The sequence below is a fragment of the Quercus suber genome, unplaced genomic scaffold (genome assembly GCF_002906115.3).
Source record: "Quercus suber isolate HL8 unplaced genomic scaffold, Cork oak 2.0 scaffold_5, whole genome shotgun sequence".
Classification (NCBI taxonomy): domain Eukaryota; kingdom Viridiplantae; phylum Streptophyta; class Magnoliopsida; order Fagales; family Fagaceae; genus Quercus; species Quercus suber.
This window is the reverse complement of record NW_027069471.1, coordinates 119,772-134,481: the sequence shown is the minus strand read 5'-3', so window position 1 is coordinate 134,481 and position 14,710 is coordinate 119,772. Positions and strand designations below refer to the sequence as shown.

At 31.6% G+C, this 14,710-nt stretch overlaps 1 protein-coding gene across 1 annotated transcript; it reads right to left on the bottom strand.

Annotated features, from left to right (window-relative positions):
* Positions 1 to 1,187: 1,187 nt before the first annotated feature.
* Positions 1,188 to 5,966, bottom strand: LOC112037058 (L-ascorbate peroxidase 3). The gene is made up of 9 exons (XM_024069873.2): positions 5,666 to 5,966; positions 4,844 to 4,968; positions 3,896 to 3,945; positions 3,604 to 3,669; positions 3,473 to 3,521; positions 2,805 to 2,887; positions 2,634 to 2,713; positions 2,424 to 2,526; positions 1,188 to 1,629 (listed from the first exon to the last, which is right to left on the bottom strand). The coding sequence occupies exons 1-9, from the start codon at positions 5,779 to 5,781 to the stop codon at positions 1,432 to 1,434; spliced, it is 870 nt and encodes a 289-aa protein (XP_023925641.2). The 5' UTR covers positions 5,782 to 5,966; the 3' UTR covers positions 1,188 to 1,431.
* Between the last annotated feature and the right edge of the window lie 8,744 nt (positions 5,967 to 14,710).

Below are 14,710 nucleotides of genomic sequence, written 5' to 3'. Positions count from 1 at the left end.
TTTCAATCAGACGGTACCTATCGTCGCAATCAGTTAGGTCAATTACATGCTAGTTGTTAGCACAATGGTCTCTATCCTAACCAGTCTTCCCTACAAAATGCACAAAGACAATCCAGAAGAAGAAAATCAAAGTGTGAAAAAATATATATTAATAATAAGGGAATGAAAATTATAATTACATGGCTTGTCAAAGGAACTTGAGAGGGTATGGCTAAAGATAGAACAATAATTTGAATGTACGGTGACAAACAGCGCAGCAAAAAAATATGAATGTCATGTGCTTAGGTATTTGAACAAGACTTGTGGGGCTGTCCTAAAAACCCTTATACCTACCTCTTTGGCCTGCCCTCACGTGGGGCCTCAAAAACTATTGCTCAAACTCTGTTTCAACGACCAACATTATGGATACAGCTTGAAAATTTGGCACCCTATAAGTCTAACCCATTATTTACTTGCTCTCCCTATTCAGATCTTTCCAGCATCATTCCCTTGTTTTTCAGGTCTTCTATTTCTGCCAAGCAAACAAGGTCTAAGTACAGTTTGAATTGGAGTTAAGGTAGCACAGGTATTGTTTGCTCAGATTGATTATAGGCCTATTAGATGACAGTAATGATGTGATAAAGACTGTTGAATTTTCTTTTCTTGATGAGTTGGTAGAAAACATCAAGTGTGCCATTTTTTTTTCCAACCCAATTCAAATTATAATTACTAGAACTAACAAGATCCTACCATACTCCACCAAGACAGTAGGCACTTGTTCACACATCCACAAAGTTGATATTAGGCAAAAGTTGGTACAATTCCTTATATTCAACTGTGCTTGCATTAATGAATGCGGCACAAAAGGTGTTACCTTCTTCCAAGGTCGTTAAATTTATCAAGTGATTGAATTTAATTGCAAAACTTATGCAACCACACCACCAGAAGAACTATACCTAGATTTTATCCTTATAATAGTTTTCCCATAAAACTAATTGTTTGTTACAATCCTTGTACATATATGAGTACAGGCACAGCAAACTGTCTTTTCTTGCTCAAACCCCACATGCATGCAAGGTATGAATTGTTACAACTTACAAGACTCCACTGATCAATATAATTTTGTAAGCATTCACAGTGAACAGACTTCTTATAATCAAATATGACAAAGAAAACAATTCAAGAGGAAGCGAACAAGAGTATCTAACTAAATATAAAAATTCATATGTCAGCCTCCATTTATATTTAATTCAAATTGGCCTGAAAGTTCACCGTATCTTTCCACTAGTTCATAAAGTGGCCAAGCTTTTAGTAAGGCCCCGGCCCATGTTATTAGTAGAGATAAGTACAAGAACTATTGCAGCAGTTGGGTTGCAAAAATGAACTCAAAGCCACTGATTCATAGGGATAATATTTGTGACATTTGAGAGAGATCAACTAAGCCATGCATGCTCACTTCATTTTTTTACGAATTTCATAGAAGTAGCTCAACACCACCACAGCGGCAGCAACTGCAACTCCAACAGCACTTTGAACCAAAATGGTGCTATCCTTTGTGATTACCTTGGACCCAGAGGACCTTGGAGTAAACCCTAGCTCTGAGAGTTTCTTATGTGATTCTGCATAATCTCTAAAGAAAGCATCCTCATCCTGACATGGATCAAGAAATAAAATTGCAATGATAGCTTAGTTAAAAGAAAGCACAGAAGCTAGCACCACTAGTCACTTAAACAGGTGCATAAATCAAATAGTTTGAACTATTTGATTTACACATGGTTTAAATGTCTCAGCATTCCTTATGAGGAACTGATTGCAGCATAGCAGCTGCCAACGAGCCATGTTTAACCCATTTGGTTTATAGGATTAGATCAGGGTGAGTTGAGTTAATACAAAGAAAAAAATTTATTATTTAAAATACAATCCAATACCAAACTGTGAATCCCATAAAATCCCATAAAACGAGAAACACTCATATGTATCTAAAACATGTACCTTTCAAGAAAAGATTAATTAGAGTAGGACCAGTATCATGTCTGCCATAGCAGAGAGTATTGCTCCATACCCAACAAGTGGTACAAGGTTGGTTACAATAAAATAAGATAAGGTGCGCATTTAATTTGTAACCCCACTTGAATCAACCAATATTCAAGCAGGTTGGCAGGTCAGAATTTGGAGTTTGCTGTCTCTATTAGCACATGGATGAGCTATACTTGATTACTCCATAGACATGGAATCATCTTGTATAATGCCAAACACTAATCTCAGATTGAGCTGGGAAGAACAGCAAGTGATCAACTCCATTGCATTTTCAAGCAGCAAGATACGACCATAATAAAGGTAAAGGTGACCTCCTATCTGTAAGTGACCGTATATTCTAAACCATAAAGTATAAAGCTAGGCAACAATTTTGTATTGGGCATTTGGCTGAAATAGGCCCATGTTACCTTTGCATACAGTTCAGCATAAGGACGGAACTCAGGATCGTCCAATAAAGCCTTGTCAGTTGGAAGTTGTAACAGCCCCTCTGATTCTCCATTCAAAAGTTCCCTGGAATCAAGAGTAACTATGAATGGGTGCTGAAAATCAAAGGCTCTCAACAATGTCTATAAGAAGGTAGAGACACAACAAATTGCAAGCCCTAGTTTAAGTCTTACACAAAATATGAGTTATCAAACTTCAGAGGTTCTTTGGTCCAAGGGCCATCAAAACCTGATCTCTCTGCATGTGCCCTTCCCTGTAACAACAGAGCATGCAAAATGGGGTGAAAATGTGTTCCTATTACAAAAGAAAACCATGTAAAGATGAAAAAGTGAAGAAAGAATTACCAGAGTGTGGCCTCCTGACAATGCAACAATATCCTTGTCAGACAGACCCATACGATAAAAGATGTCCCTGAGATGAGGTGCACCTACCACAAAATTCACAGGGAAAAGTTTACTCCATAGTGCAGTTTGTGTAACCAAATTAAATCATACACAGAAGCACATGAAACACTTCTCGTAAGGCTTCCGCCATAACAATGGCAGCTCACAACTTAACAAAGCAAAAATGTGAAAATGATAACCTCACAATCAAAATATGCATCATGTAGCTTTTTAAAATTAAAAAAATAAATAAAAAGAAGAAATACTAGTGCAAAAGAAGGAAAAACAAAGTTGTGCTGTAACAGGGAAAACAGGAGGAAAGAGAACAAAATATTTAACTTAAAGACCATTAAACATTGGAATGGCAATCAAAAGAATCCTAAATCTCTGCTCTCTGTTCCCAATCCAAATGCAGCACAACAAATGAACAAAATGCCTAGATATGGCATATAAAGTTAGTAGAACCATATGATCTGGTCTAACCAAAAAACTCCAAAACCTTCATATTCAAACTGTTTAGAAGTTATAAGTCACTAAAGACGCATAAAGAAAACAAGACAATCATAAATTTTTCTTCATATAAATGCTTTGTTTATTTAGAAGTTAATAAGTACCAAGTATCGGACTACCTTTTTTAGCATCTGGGAGTCGCCCTTCCTTAGGAGAAACAATTGAATCCTAAGAAAAAGGAAAAACAGTAAATGACAAAGAATAATAATGGTAATAAGCTATATTCTAAAAATATGCCACGATAGCATACCCTTCTGCCAGGAACAAAGTCAATGGTTGGACCTCCAGTGACCTCAACTGCAACAACACCAGCAAGCTGAAAACACAAGTGATTGATCACAAGTCAGTTTACTCTTGACACTTACAAACCTCAAATCAGTTATGATTTATCAAAGCAACATGTTTCTTGCTCCTCTTGTTCTATCTAGCCTCTTGTTTGATATCTTCATCACAGAAACCACACTATGTCAAACCCTATGATTTTCAAACAGATCGAGGAATTCATAAATTAGGCGCAAGGACTTTTTCAAAACCATAATCACCTGGTATAGGTCAGCATATGTAATCTTCGGATGTCTAGACTTCACCTCCTCTGACATCAGAAAGAGAACACCCATCAAATAAAAATTAAAATCCAATTTAAGATCAATCTTCCAAGACAACTTTCAATACAAATTTAACAGTAAGGGCCACATTGAGATTTTTTTCCGAAATTGCCAAATTATTTTTTCTAAAGTCTTTACATATATACTTTTTAGCTTGCAACAAGTGGGGGTGCGGGATTCAAACACAGATTTCTCCCCAAGAGAGCCAAGCAATGCCCCAGTCACAAGTCTCTTGGCAAATTTCATGTTTATGTTATACATGCACAATCATTCAAAGTTCTACTCTGTGAATTCTATACAATTCATTATAAGTAAATTATAAAATTCCCACAATTCCTATAATATCCCCATAACATCGAATGAAACCAATTCCATTTAGATTTGTTCAACAAATTTTATTTCTTTGCATGCTGTAGTCTTAATTACCTATACAAAATAGACACATATTTAGAAAGTTTTTGCAGTAACCACTCAACCTTGTTTAAACTCAAGCTCATTACTAACACCTTCATTACAAACTTTGCTTGCTATAAGAAGAACCATCACTAAAAGATGAGGAAACCCCAACTTCTTATAAATTGGACACCCCTCCTATAAAGAGCCTATTTGCCATCAGCCTTTTCTTCCAGCTTTTAACATATTTACTTATGTGCAACTTTTGAAAGCCTACTTTTTCTAAGTAGAGCTATACTTTAATCAGATTTCATTATGACAAACATTAGGCACCAAACATCCAATCCAAGCCTTACAGAGTGCTGTCACATATAATTCTTAACTGGCAACACAGCACTTACTTTTTAACACTGCTTCCTATTAGTCCATCAATACATATATGCATCTCTAAGTGGAAAACTCATAGAATTAGCATCAAATCGAAAACCTTACCACACCAATCAATGGCTTTCTTTAAGCCATTGTTAGAACCATGTTTATACTCTTCCTCACTCCTGATCGACCCATTCGGTCCACCTGTTTTCGTGTTCACATCATACGTGCCCGCATCATGCCACCTACAAAGAAACCGAAAATTATAACTAAAATTAAAAACCCATATAACAAATAAAGAAAATCTTACAAAATGCAAATATTTGCATAAAAGTACAAACAATTAAAGGCAATTCGCGCGCGTGTGCGCGCGCACACACATATAAAAGAATTATATCATTTACTTCATATACTATATAATAAAAGTTGCTATTAACACTAACACATTAAAATTATTAAAAAAATTTGCTCTAAGTGAAACTTCATTAAAAAAAAAAATCAGGAAATTTAAAATACTACTCAGATTAAAACTAAATACTAAATTTTTAAAGAAATTTTAAAAATATTTTCATTATTTTTAAACAATGATAAATTATAATTTTTTAGTCAATAAAAAATTGGACACGCACACTGTTTTTCATGGCGTAACTTGAAATAAAAATTTTTTTTTTTGAAAAAAATTCCCTGTATATTATTCAATTTCAATTATAGTATTGACTTATTTTTATTACTCATTTAGATATAATTTTCTATTAATCCAAGCATAGCACAAGCATAATGACATGAATTAACTGTTCGTTTAATCTAATCGCTGAGAAAAACACAAACTACACACACACACACACAAACGATAATCAAAATTACATATTCCATTTTTTTTCTTTTCTCGCAGTTTCTCGAGAAACAAACAAGTATAGTAATAGAGAGAGAGAGAGAGATTACGCTAAGCGGAGCATTATAGGAGCGCAGTTTCTGGAGGCGATGAGAGCACGGAGATCGCGACGAGCCTTATCGACCTCCTTCAGGTACTCTGTGTCAACCACGGGTAACGCCATCATCGAAGCTCTCTCACTCTCTCAGAGTCTCAGACTAAATTTAGCTTTTCAAAGAGAAAAAATGGAAATGAAAATACTCAAATACACAAATATTGTTTATATTTATAGTCACAAATATTGTTTTGGGATAGGAACGAAACCCAAGGTGCAGAGTCGTTTTTCGATTTTTCACCCAAGTCAAGACAAGAGAGGGCAATGGACAATATCATGTCATTTTTTTTTTTTTTTAATATAAAAATTATATAAAGATACTGATAAGAAAGAAACAAAACAAAAGCTAAATAATAAACAATATTTTTAATTTTGTCAAAAATTCAATTAAGTAGGATATTATAGTTTCTGATTTATTGATTTTTAATCTCATAACTTTCATTTGTTTTCGAGTAATCTTTTCTATACTTCCAAAATGACGTCGCTTACGAGATGTTTATGTCCCGTTTGGTAAAAGTGTTTAAATAATGAAAATTGTTGTTTAAATACCACAACATATATTTTCACACACTTTTTCACTCATACATATTTTTATTAAATTTAAACAGCTTTATTAGAAATCTTTTATCAAACAAGCCCATATTGGCACCTTGTTGTGGAATTAGACGAAACCGTTGTATTGAATAAAAGTAAAAGTTATATGATTAAAATTAATATATCAAAATGTTATAAAATTTAATTGAATTTTAGACAAAATTAAAAGGTCAAATTTATAATTTAACCAAAAAAAAAAAAAAAGAGACCACTACGCAGTCAATAAAACAGTAGAAAATAGTGGAAGTTGACCTAAGATTAGGTGGTGATTTCCATGTTTCAAGATTCAAGATAAGATAAGAAGAGATGAAATGCCGTTTTGTTTTGGCCAAATATGCAAAAAAATTTGTTTCGGTTAATTAATGGGTATGAGTCACTCATAAATTCTAATCCATTCTAGTTTGTTCCATTTGTTTTAATTAATTGGATACCGCTTATTACTGAAAATTAAAAACTGAAAATACTGTAGTAAAATAATTTTTAAATGTGTAAATAATGCCATAGGGCCTAATTTTAAAATTATTTTTGTTAAAAACAATATTTGTGAATTCCATAAACAGTATATGAAACTCACTAAAAAACCATTTCAGCTCTATCCAAACTTCACTAAATTCTAGTTGGGTACAGTAAGTTTGGCTCGTGTGTAGTTCTTGCTCTTTTTTTTTTTTTTTTTTTTTTCTTTGAATATAAAATTTTGACTTTGACTGTCTGATTTAACAATATGGATGTGACAAATTTAAGAAACTTGATCCATCACAAACCTTTTTATCTCTTGACGTTATATTTGAAAATTGGTTTACTTCTTGATTCATCCTAAATTAATGGACTTCTTATTATGTAATAGGTATTATAAAACTCCTTATTATGTAATTGTAATATTTAAGAATGTGTATTATTCAGTGTTAGAATGGATAATTTAATATGTTATAAAAGTATGTGATGATTTGTTAGGTACATTTATAAAACCATGTAATTGAATATATTGTTTCTCAAAAAAAAAAAAATGTAATTGAATATATTATAAAATTGTGTGTACCATGAAATGGTACAACGAAATAGACCAATATAAAAATAGTTCTAAAGGACAAAATGGAATGGAATTGACAACTTTGAGATACAGTGTTTTTTCCTAGAGTTGTAACTAAACTCAGATGCAAGGATATAAATTGTAATGGCAAAATACAAATAACTGCAATATTAAGTTCAAATCCGAAGTTAAAGAGACCACAGGACAATGAACAGCATTGTATTTTTCTTTTGGTTTTATGAATTCGTGTACAAGACTGGACTAAGATTTAATAGGGTAGCTGTCAATGTGGAGGATCTTGGTGAATGGCGTGAGGTCACAAACAATGGCTCCAGTTAGCTAGTCTACAAAAGCATTTGCATCCATGACAGTGAAATCAAAGTCTACTTCAGCATGTGTTCCCAGTTCCATAATCATGTTTCTTATACTCCTGTTGCAATTCAATAATCAACCAGCTTATACTCCTCCTCTTCTCCTTCTTCCTTTCCTTCTCAGCCTCTACAGTTTCTCTGATGAACTTCAGAATACAAAGAAAAACAGTCATTTTGGGATAAGCTAAACAAGTAGTCAAGAAAAAAAAAAAGCAGTATCAAGCTTGTGGGGACAATTTTTGCCTAGACGAAGTGTTGCACTTATAATCATTTTTGGCTTGGAGAGTCCCACATTAGAAGAATTTCCTTCCTCTTTCTACCTTATAAGGCATGTCATGCCAATAGAGTTAGAGTACCACTAATTTGGTTGCCTTATAAGGTAGAAAGAGGAAGGAAATTCTTCCAATGTGAGACTTTCCAAGCCAAAAATGATTACAAGTGCAACACTTGGTCTAGGCAAAAATTGTCCCCACAAAGCTAATTCCTTGATTTCCATAATTTAGTAACTCCAAAGACGTAAGCCTTAGCAACATGTATTGACAATGGTTTCAATAAATATTCCTTAAAATTTAAAAATAACAACATATGCTTCCGTTTCTGACGATCCTAAATGACCTTTGTTTCTTATAATCTTCTTTAACTTGATAGAAGACTCAATTGGACCTAAATGAAAAATAAAATTCCAATAAACCAAGTTTTTCCACTCTAATATAGAGAGTCAGTTGGACCCAAACAAAAAATATTCCAATAGAGTGTCACATTTTGAGGTTTTTGGCCTCTTTAAATGATACTTACAAATGGATATAGTGATATATGATAATTATATCAATGAATATATAATTTATGTGATTATTTAACATACCAATATGTTTTTTTTGTTTTTTTCTCAAATAATGTAGAATCTTGCAATCCACGATTCGATCATACGATTTACGTTTCCACTTACCTCTCACAATCTTACGTAAGATCTCGATTTTGATAACCTTGTGAGCAATTACACACAATATTATTATATTCTATCCTGCCACCTCCTTATGCAAGACAAAAGCCACATTTAGCAACACTTTGATATCAATGACATTGCTGTAAATAAAGAATAAAATAAATTAGAAATTATGACATTTGAACCACCATTACCGGTTATTATGATGACTAGAATGCTTATAAACCCAATACCCAAATAAATAAATTTATATTTAATTGATCCAAGATCTCTAGCTAATAAGCATCCTTAATATTATTATGCCTTATGAGGACTCGAACCTTCACGATTTTGAATCTTGTGTGTCTACCATTTCACCACCAAGACATCTTGAAAGTAATCCTATTCCATGAAGCACAAATTGAAATTCCTTCCTAAGTTTCCATGAAAATCATTAAGAAAGGTTCCAAACAAACACCCTTTTAGGACTTTAAAGCTTCAAAATTAGAACCATCAAGTAATAGCTGGGTTTAAAGTCCTTTAAAGCAGTAGTTAAAGGCATCAGCAACTGGCTGGGTTTTGGATCTAAGATAATATACACATATAGCCACATGATAAATAACCTAAAAAGCACATTTCTTTCGTAATCATCTATTTTAGAAAAATTAAAAAAGCTGTCAAATTAGTTAGTTACTTTTTTATTTTTCAATAAAAAAGTTTCCTAAAATGGTGTACTAACATATGCCCTTAGTTAAACCATAAATTTAAACAAAAAGAATATCATAGTTGAACCATAAATTTAAACAAAAAGAATTCAAAAAATATTATATTGAGTTAAAAGAAACTAACTTTAACTTGGATATATGACTACGCATAGTCAAGTAAAGTTGTAATCTAAATTTTAATTCTATATATTCTGTTTAAGAGAAATAGATAGATTGATATTATTTGGTGTGTGGCTTTATAGGAGATTAGTTTATAAAAATTAAAGTCTCAAACTATTAGGGGAGATTAGTTATCATTGATGACCAATCACGAAACATTTTAGGATTTCAATTAGGTTAAATTTCTATTAATCTCCTATTTTAGAAGCTGTGTTAAAAATGAAAAAGAAAAATTCTAAATATACTATAAAATACTTACAATGTGATAATGACTGTAATTAATAAATTTCAACAACTTAATTTATAAGTAAAAAAGGTGCTCAATTATTTAAAAAATATTATATTTTTATAAAATTTTGGGCTTTTTACAATGGGATGGAGCTTTTTTTTTTTTTTTTTTTACTAAGGAATTTTTTTTTTGGTTGTGGGCTTTTTTTTTTTTTTTTTTTTTACTAAGGAATTTTTTTTTTGGTTGTGGGCCTTAGGCCTAGGCCTAAGTTGCATAGACCTTGGGCCTGCCTGGTGGACTTGAGCAATGTAGACCCAATGGTAAATAATTATACACATCATCACAAACCTTATCCATGAGAGACACATAGATATCGGCAAACCAAGGAAAGCTTGCAAATACTTGCAAATCCACCACCTGAAATCATTGAGACTAAACAGTGTAAAGAAGCAGTAAAACTCTCTCTCTCTCTCTCTCTCTCTCACACACACACACACACACACAAGTAATAGAAATTCTTCCTTGCACAGTAAACTATACTAATCACCTGGACAGTTGCTTTCAAACCGAATGCTTTAACAGCAACAGTGACATTGGGATTTCCAGCCCATTTTATGGATGGTTCCATAATCAACTCCTTCTCATCAGTTAAATAAACTTTCATTCCTGACATTACAAAATTTGATGAATAGAATTAGAAAAGAGTTCTAGAAATACAGAGTACAAAATAAATAATGAAGATATACAACTAATCGATCAAATATATATATATATATATAGAAAAAAAAAAGGGGGGACTTCAAAGGTGCTCCTGATATATAAAAGCACTATGGATCTCATAGTAAATGCCAGTAGAGAGTGGAAAAACTAAGTTTGGTTACATAAAAGTTTGTAAACAAGGCAACATGAGCCGAGTATTAAAATCTTTAGAATTGTTCATTTAACTTTATTTCGAACACTTGCCAAGTTTGAAGTTTGAACGCATCAAAAAACTTTTTTTTTAAGAAACAACACGTCAACAAACTAGAATACATGTTCAAGCTTGGTTCATTTTCTTGTTTTCTTGTTGAACAAACTCAAGCTTGATTAGCTTATTCTTTTCCCATATGTGGTAAACACTACAACTGGAAAATTTTACCCATTTACAAATATATGCTAATAATTAATAACTAAATTATAGCTGAAACTAAATTACTTGAGTTAATTAGATAGAACAATTTTAGTTTATAAATTCAATAAAATTAGATTCACCAACCTTGTATTGTTAAAAATTATATATAATAACTAAGAAATTGACTATTTATATTATCAATAAATCATAAATAATAATTTGATATTTTATGAACTTGTTTACAAACTTAGACAATCCACTATCAAGTTGTAAACAACAAGAAGCCCTAATCCCAAATTTTTTAGGTCGGTTATGGATTCTCAACAAATTAATTAGGGTTGACTATATGTATTATTTTCCTCCATTTTATTTTATCTTAAGTCTTACACAATCCACTATCAAGTCTTTTTTTCTTTTTTTTTTTGGTAATAATTCGATAGTTGGGAGAGAGGATTTAAACCTTGGATATCTTCGTTAGAGACACCAGGAAGTGCCAACCAATTAAGCCAATTAAGCTAAGAGCCAAGCCAATTAAGCTAAAAGAATCTTGGCCACTATCAAGTCTATACAAGAACATATTTATACATGTATAAATATAAACATATAGTTATATATATATATATATATTAAATCGAGTCTCATACTTGCTAGATTGTTCACAAAAACATCATCATATTTGAGCTTGGCTCTCTTAATAGTTGAGCCTCAATTTGGAATTGATCTTGCCTTCTTTACTAAATAAACTAACATAAAAAACTTTTTCCCCGAGACGAGCCAAAATTATTAATAAACAACTTATTTCATTTACAACAAAGTAATACCAGATTCTTGAAGCATAAAAAATCTCTAACAAATATAAAATATAAGATCAGAATATCCATCAACCATGTAAATAGGAAACTATAACGAAAAAGAAACATACTGCAAACAACCAGGAGAGACTTTTTTTTTTCCTCAACTACTAGCATTTTATTTCACAAACTGAAGATAGAACAGAACAGTATTCTAAACTTTCCATTTACATTGTCGTTTTTGGTCTCTTTATTTTTATCAAACCACGCATGTAATTTATTTTTAAATCAAGTTAATTTCTTTTATTGAATAGCCACGTCAAGATTTATTGAATTAAGGTCTGTCCCAATTGCTTGCCAGAAAATTTCCAGTAACCTCGAAGGGTGACAAATCACATTTTTATCTACTTCCATCCTTATCCATATACCACAAACTTCCTAAAAGGAGAGGGAAGAATCCATTAGCCCCTTTTTGAGGCACAAAGCCTTAAAAATATCCTCTTCCATTGTTTCGACCATGGCATAACCCTCCTCTTCCCAGTCCCAAACCACCAACATTACACTAGTCCTTCCCTCGACAAAACAAAAAGGCTCACAATAAACCTTCCATTGCAATACCCCCAAAGACTATATAAATTTTTTTCATTTTTCCCTTTACACCAACAAAAACAACAATCGGGTAGAGTATTTTCAACAGCCTCTTCAAATTTTCGTACTGTTTAGAGAGTGAACAGTTTATTGTGTCTTTTACTTACCTAATTTTTCAAATACAATTCCAACAGGCTATCTATTCTTTTTTTATTCCATTTAAATATTATCTTTTCATTATTTCTTTAATATTTCTTTATTCTCTTTTCAATCTTCCTTTGTTATCATTCCTAACATCTATATTTTTTAAATTCCCAACAACTATATTTTTTAAATCTTCCAACAATAGTATTTTTTTTTTTTAACAAATCTTGTGGAGCACTTGTGGTAGCGATATAGTGAGTTGTAGGATCATCTAATTTTTCATCTCCAAAAAAAGATTATCTAATTTTAATTTATTTAGTTGTACGTTCAAAACATTTTTACAACAAATTATATGTGATAAGTTGTTACTAATTTTAATTTGAACACACTAATGAAATTATTTTTTTTCTTACCAATATTAGCTTAAGTAATAACAACCAAATATTTAAAATTTATTGTGAAAATATTGTAGTTGCATTTCTCAATTTTAATTTCTTATTCTTTATTTTATTTTTCCCTTGTCTCTTTATTATTTTTCTTTTTTTGAAATAAAAGATAGAAATTTTATTGATAAAAGAGAAATACACGAGTCAACAGTAAATATTATACTCAAGGGGAGGACAAAACTGGTTTAAAACCAGTAAATATGTAGATATACAAGGCCGTGGCCATACAACATGTAGTGCAGAACAAAAACATGCCATTCAATATAAGCATTGCACTATCAAAACTCATTCAGTTACTTGTTTGAGTAGCTATCAAGCGTTGATACTCCCACAGGAGTCCAAGTGCTCCATCAACAATGGACTTGGGATGAGTTTGGATATGTTCAAAATAATATTTATTTTGAGCATTCCAAATCTCTCAAGCCATCACCGCCCATCGTTCCAGCTCTTGTTGAGAAAGTTTGTCCATCAACCACCTAAATAGCATGAAAATATCTTGAGCATCATTTGAACATTTTTGTAGCTTTCCTCTTTGCTGCCCATACATTTAGTGCAAAAGGACATTCCCAAAGCAATTGCAAGTAGGCAGCGGACTCCAAGTGTTGGCAACAGAATTCACATCTTGGATCAATATTAATCTTTTGGCAATGCAGATTATCCCGAGTCGGCAAAACATTTGAACATGCCCTCCATACAAACATCCGTACTTTAGGTGGTACATTTAAGGTCCACAACATTTTACATTCTGCCACCAAACCAGAGTGTTCAACTCGTTGCTGCTGCCCCATACGAAATGTAATCTAGTATGCTGTTTTAACAGAGAAACTTTGAGACCTATTTTCCTTCCAAACCAATTTATCTCGTGAGGACAGCCTTGACAGTGGCATCTGCAAAATTTCCATGCGTGTCTTATGTTTCTTTCAATAAATATCTTCCAAGATTAAAAAAAAACTAAAAAAAAAAAAAAAAAAAAAAACTAAAATCTAATAACTCACTTATGACTTATCTTTCCTTTGGCCTAGCACAAAGCTGGATTTTCCTTTAATTTTGGGTCAAATTTTAAAATACTAGTTTAGCCCCCAAAAAAATTTTAAATATAGATTGGTTTTTTTTTTTTTTTTTTTGGTTGATTAAAAATAGCCCAACAAGTTTTGTGTGAAACAACTTATCTTTTATATTTAAAGGACCAAGATTAAGGGAGCAATTCCCTCCAAAAAAAAAAAAGATTAAGTGAGCAACACCTACTTCATATAATATATGTTTAATATAAAATAAAACATACGCAAAAATTACACACAATGACAAATCTTGACATGAGACATTTAAGTTTCTTAAATTATGCAGTAATAATTCATTTAATTGTTGTTTATGTAGTAATATATATCCTTTTTTTTTTAATATATATGGGAATATATATATATCCTATAACTTCATATTCAAAAGGTTATAATCACTACAATAAAAAAAGTTTATTACAACAACAAAAATCGTTCCAATAACATCGAAGTTATTGCAATAGTTTATGCGAAATGTTGTAATAAAATTTGAGGTAATAAGTTTGTGCTACAAAAATTTTTTGTTGCAATAAACCTTAAATATTTTAATGAAAATTTTGATGTAATAATATATTTGCTATTGCAATAAACAATTTATTACTTCGAATATCTTCTAGCAATAGGCTATTATTTCATGAATTTTATTACAATAATTTGTAAAGAATTGACGAAAATAATTTGGGTTCAAATTATTGCAACAGTATATTTATTGTAATAGTTATTTTTTTTCATATTTTTTCTTACAATATATTGTAAAATAATTGGAATTAGATCATTGTAATAATATATTCATTGCAGCTTCATGTTTGTCATTGCAATAAATTGTAAAATAATTGATA

What these genes read in the sequence shown, in the direction of transcription:
- LOC112037058 (XM_024069873.2), bottom strand. Translation starts at nt 5,781, where the DNA reads ATGATGGCGTTACCCGTGGTTGACACAGAGTACCTGAAGGAGGTCGAT. An exon ending in CCTATAATGCTCCGCTTAGC is followed by an intron (nt 4,969 to 5,665) that starts GTAATCTCTCTC and finishes GTTTCTTTGTAG; the next exon opens with GTGGCATGATGCGGGCACGT. An exon ending in TTTGATAACTCATATTTTGT is followed by an intron (nt 2,527 to 2,633) that starts GTAAGACTTAAA and finishes TCTTGATTCCAG; the next exon opens with GGAACTTTTGAATGGAGAAT.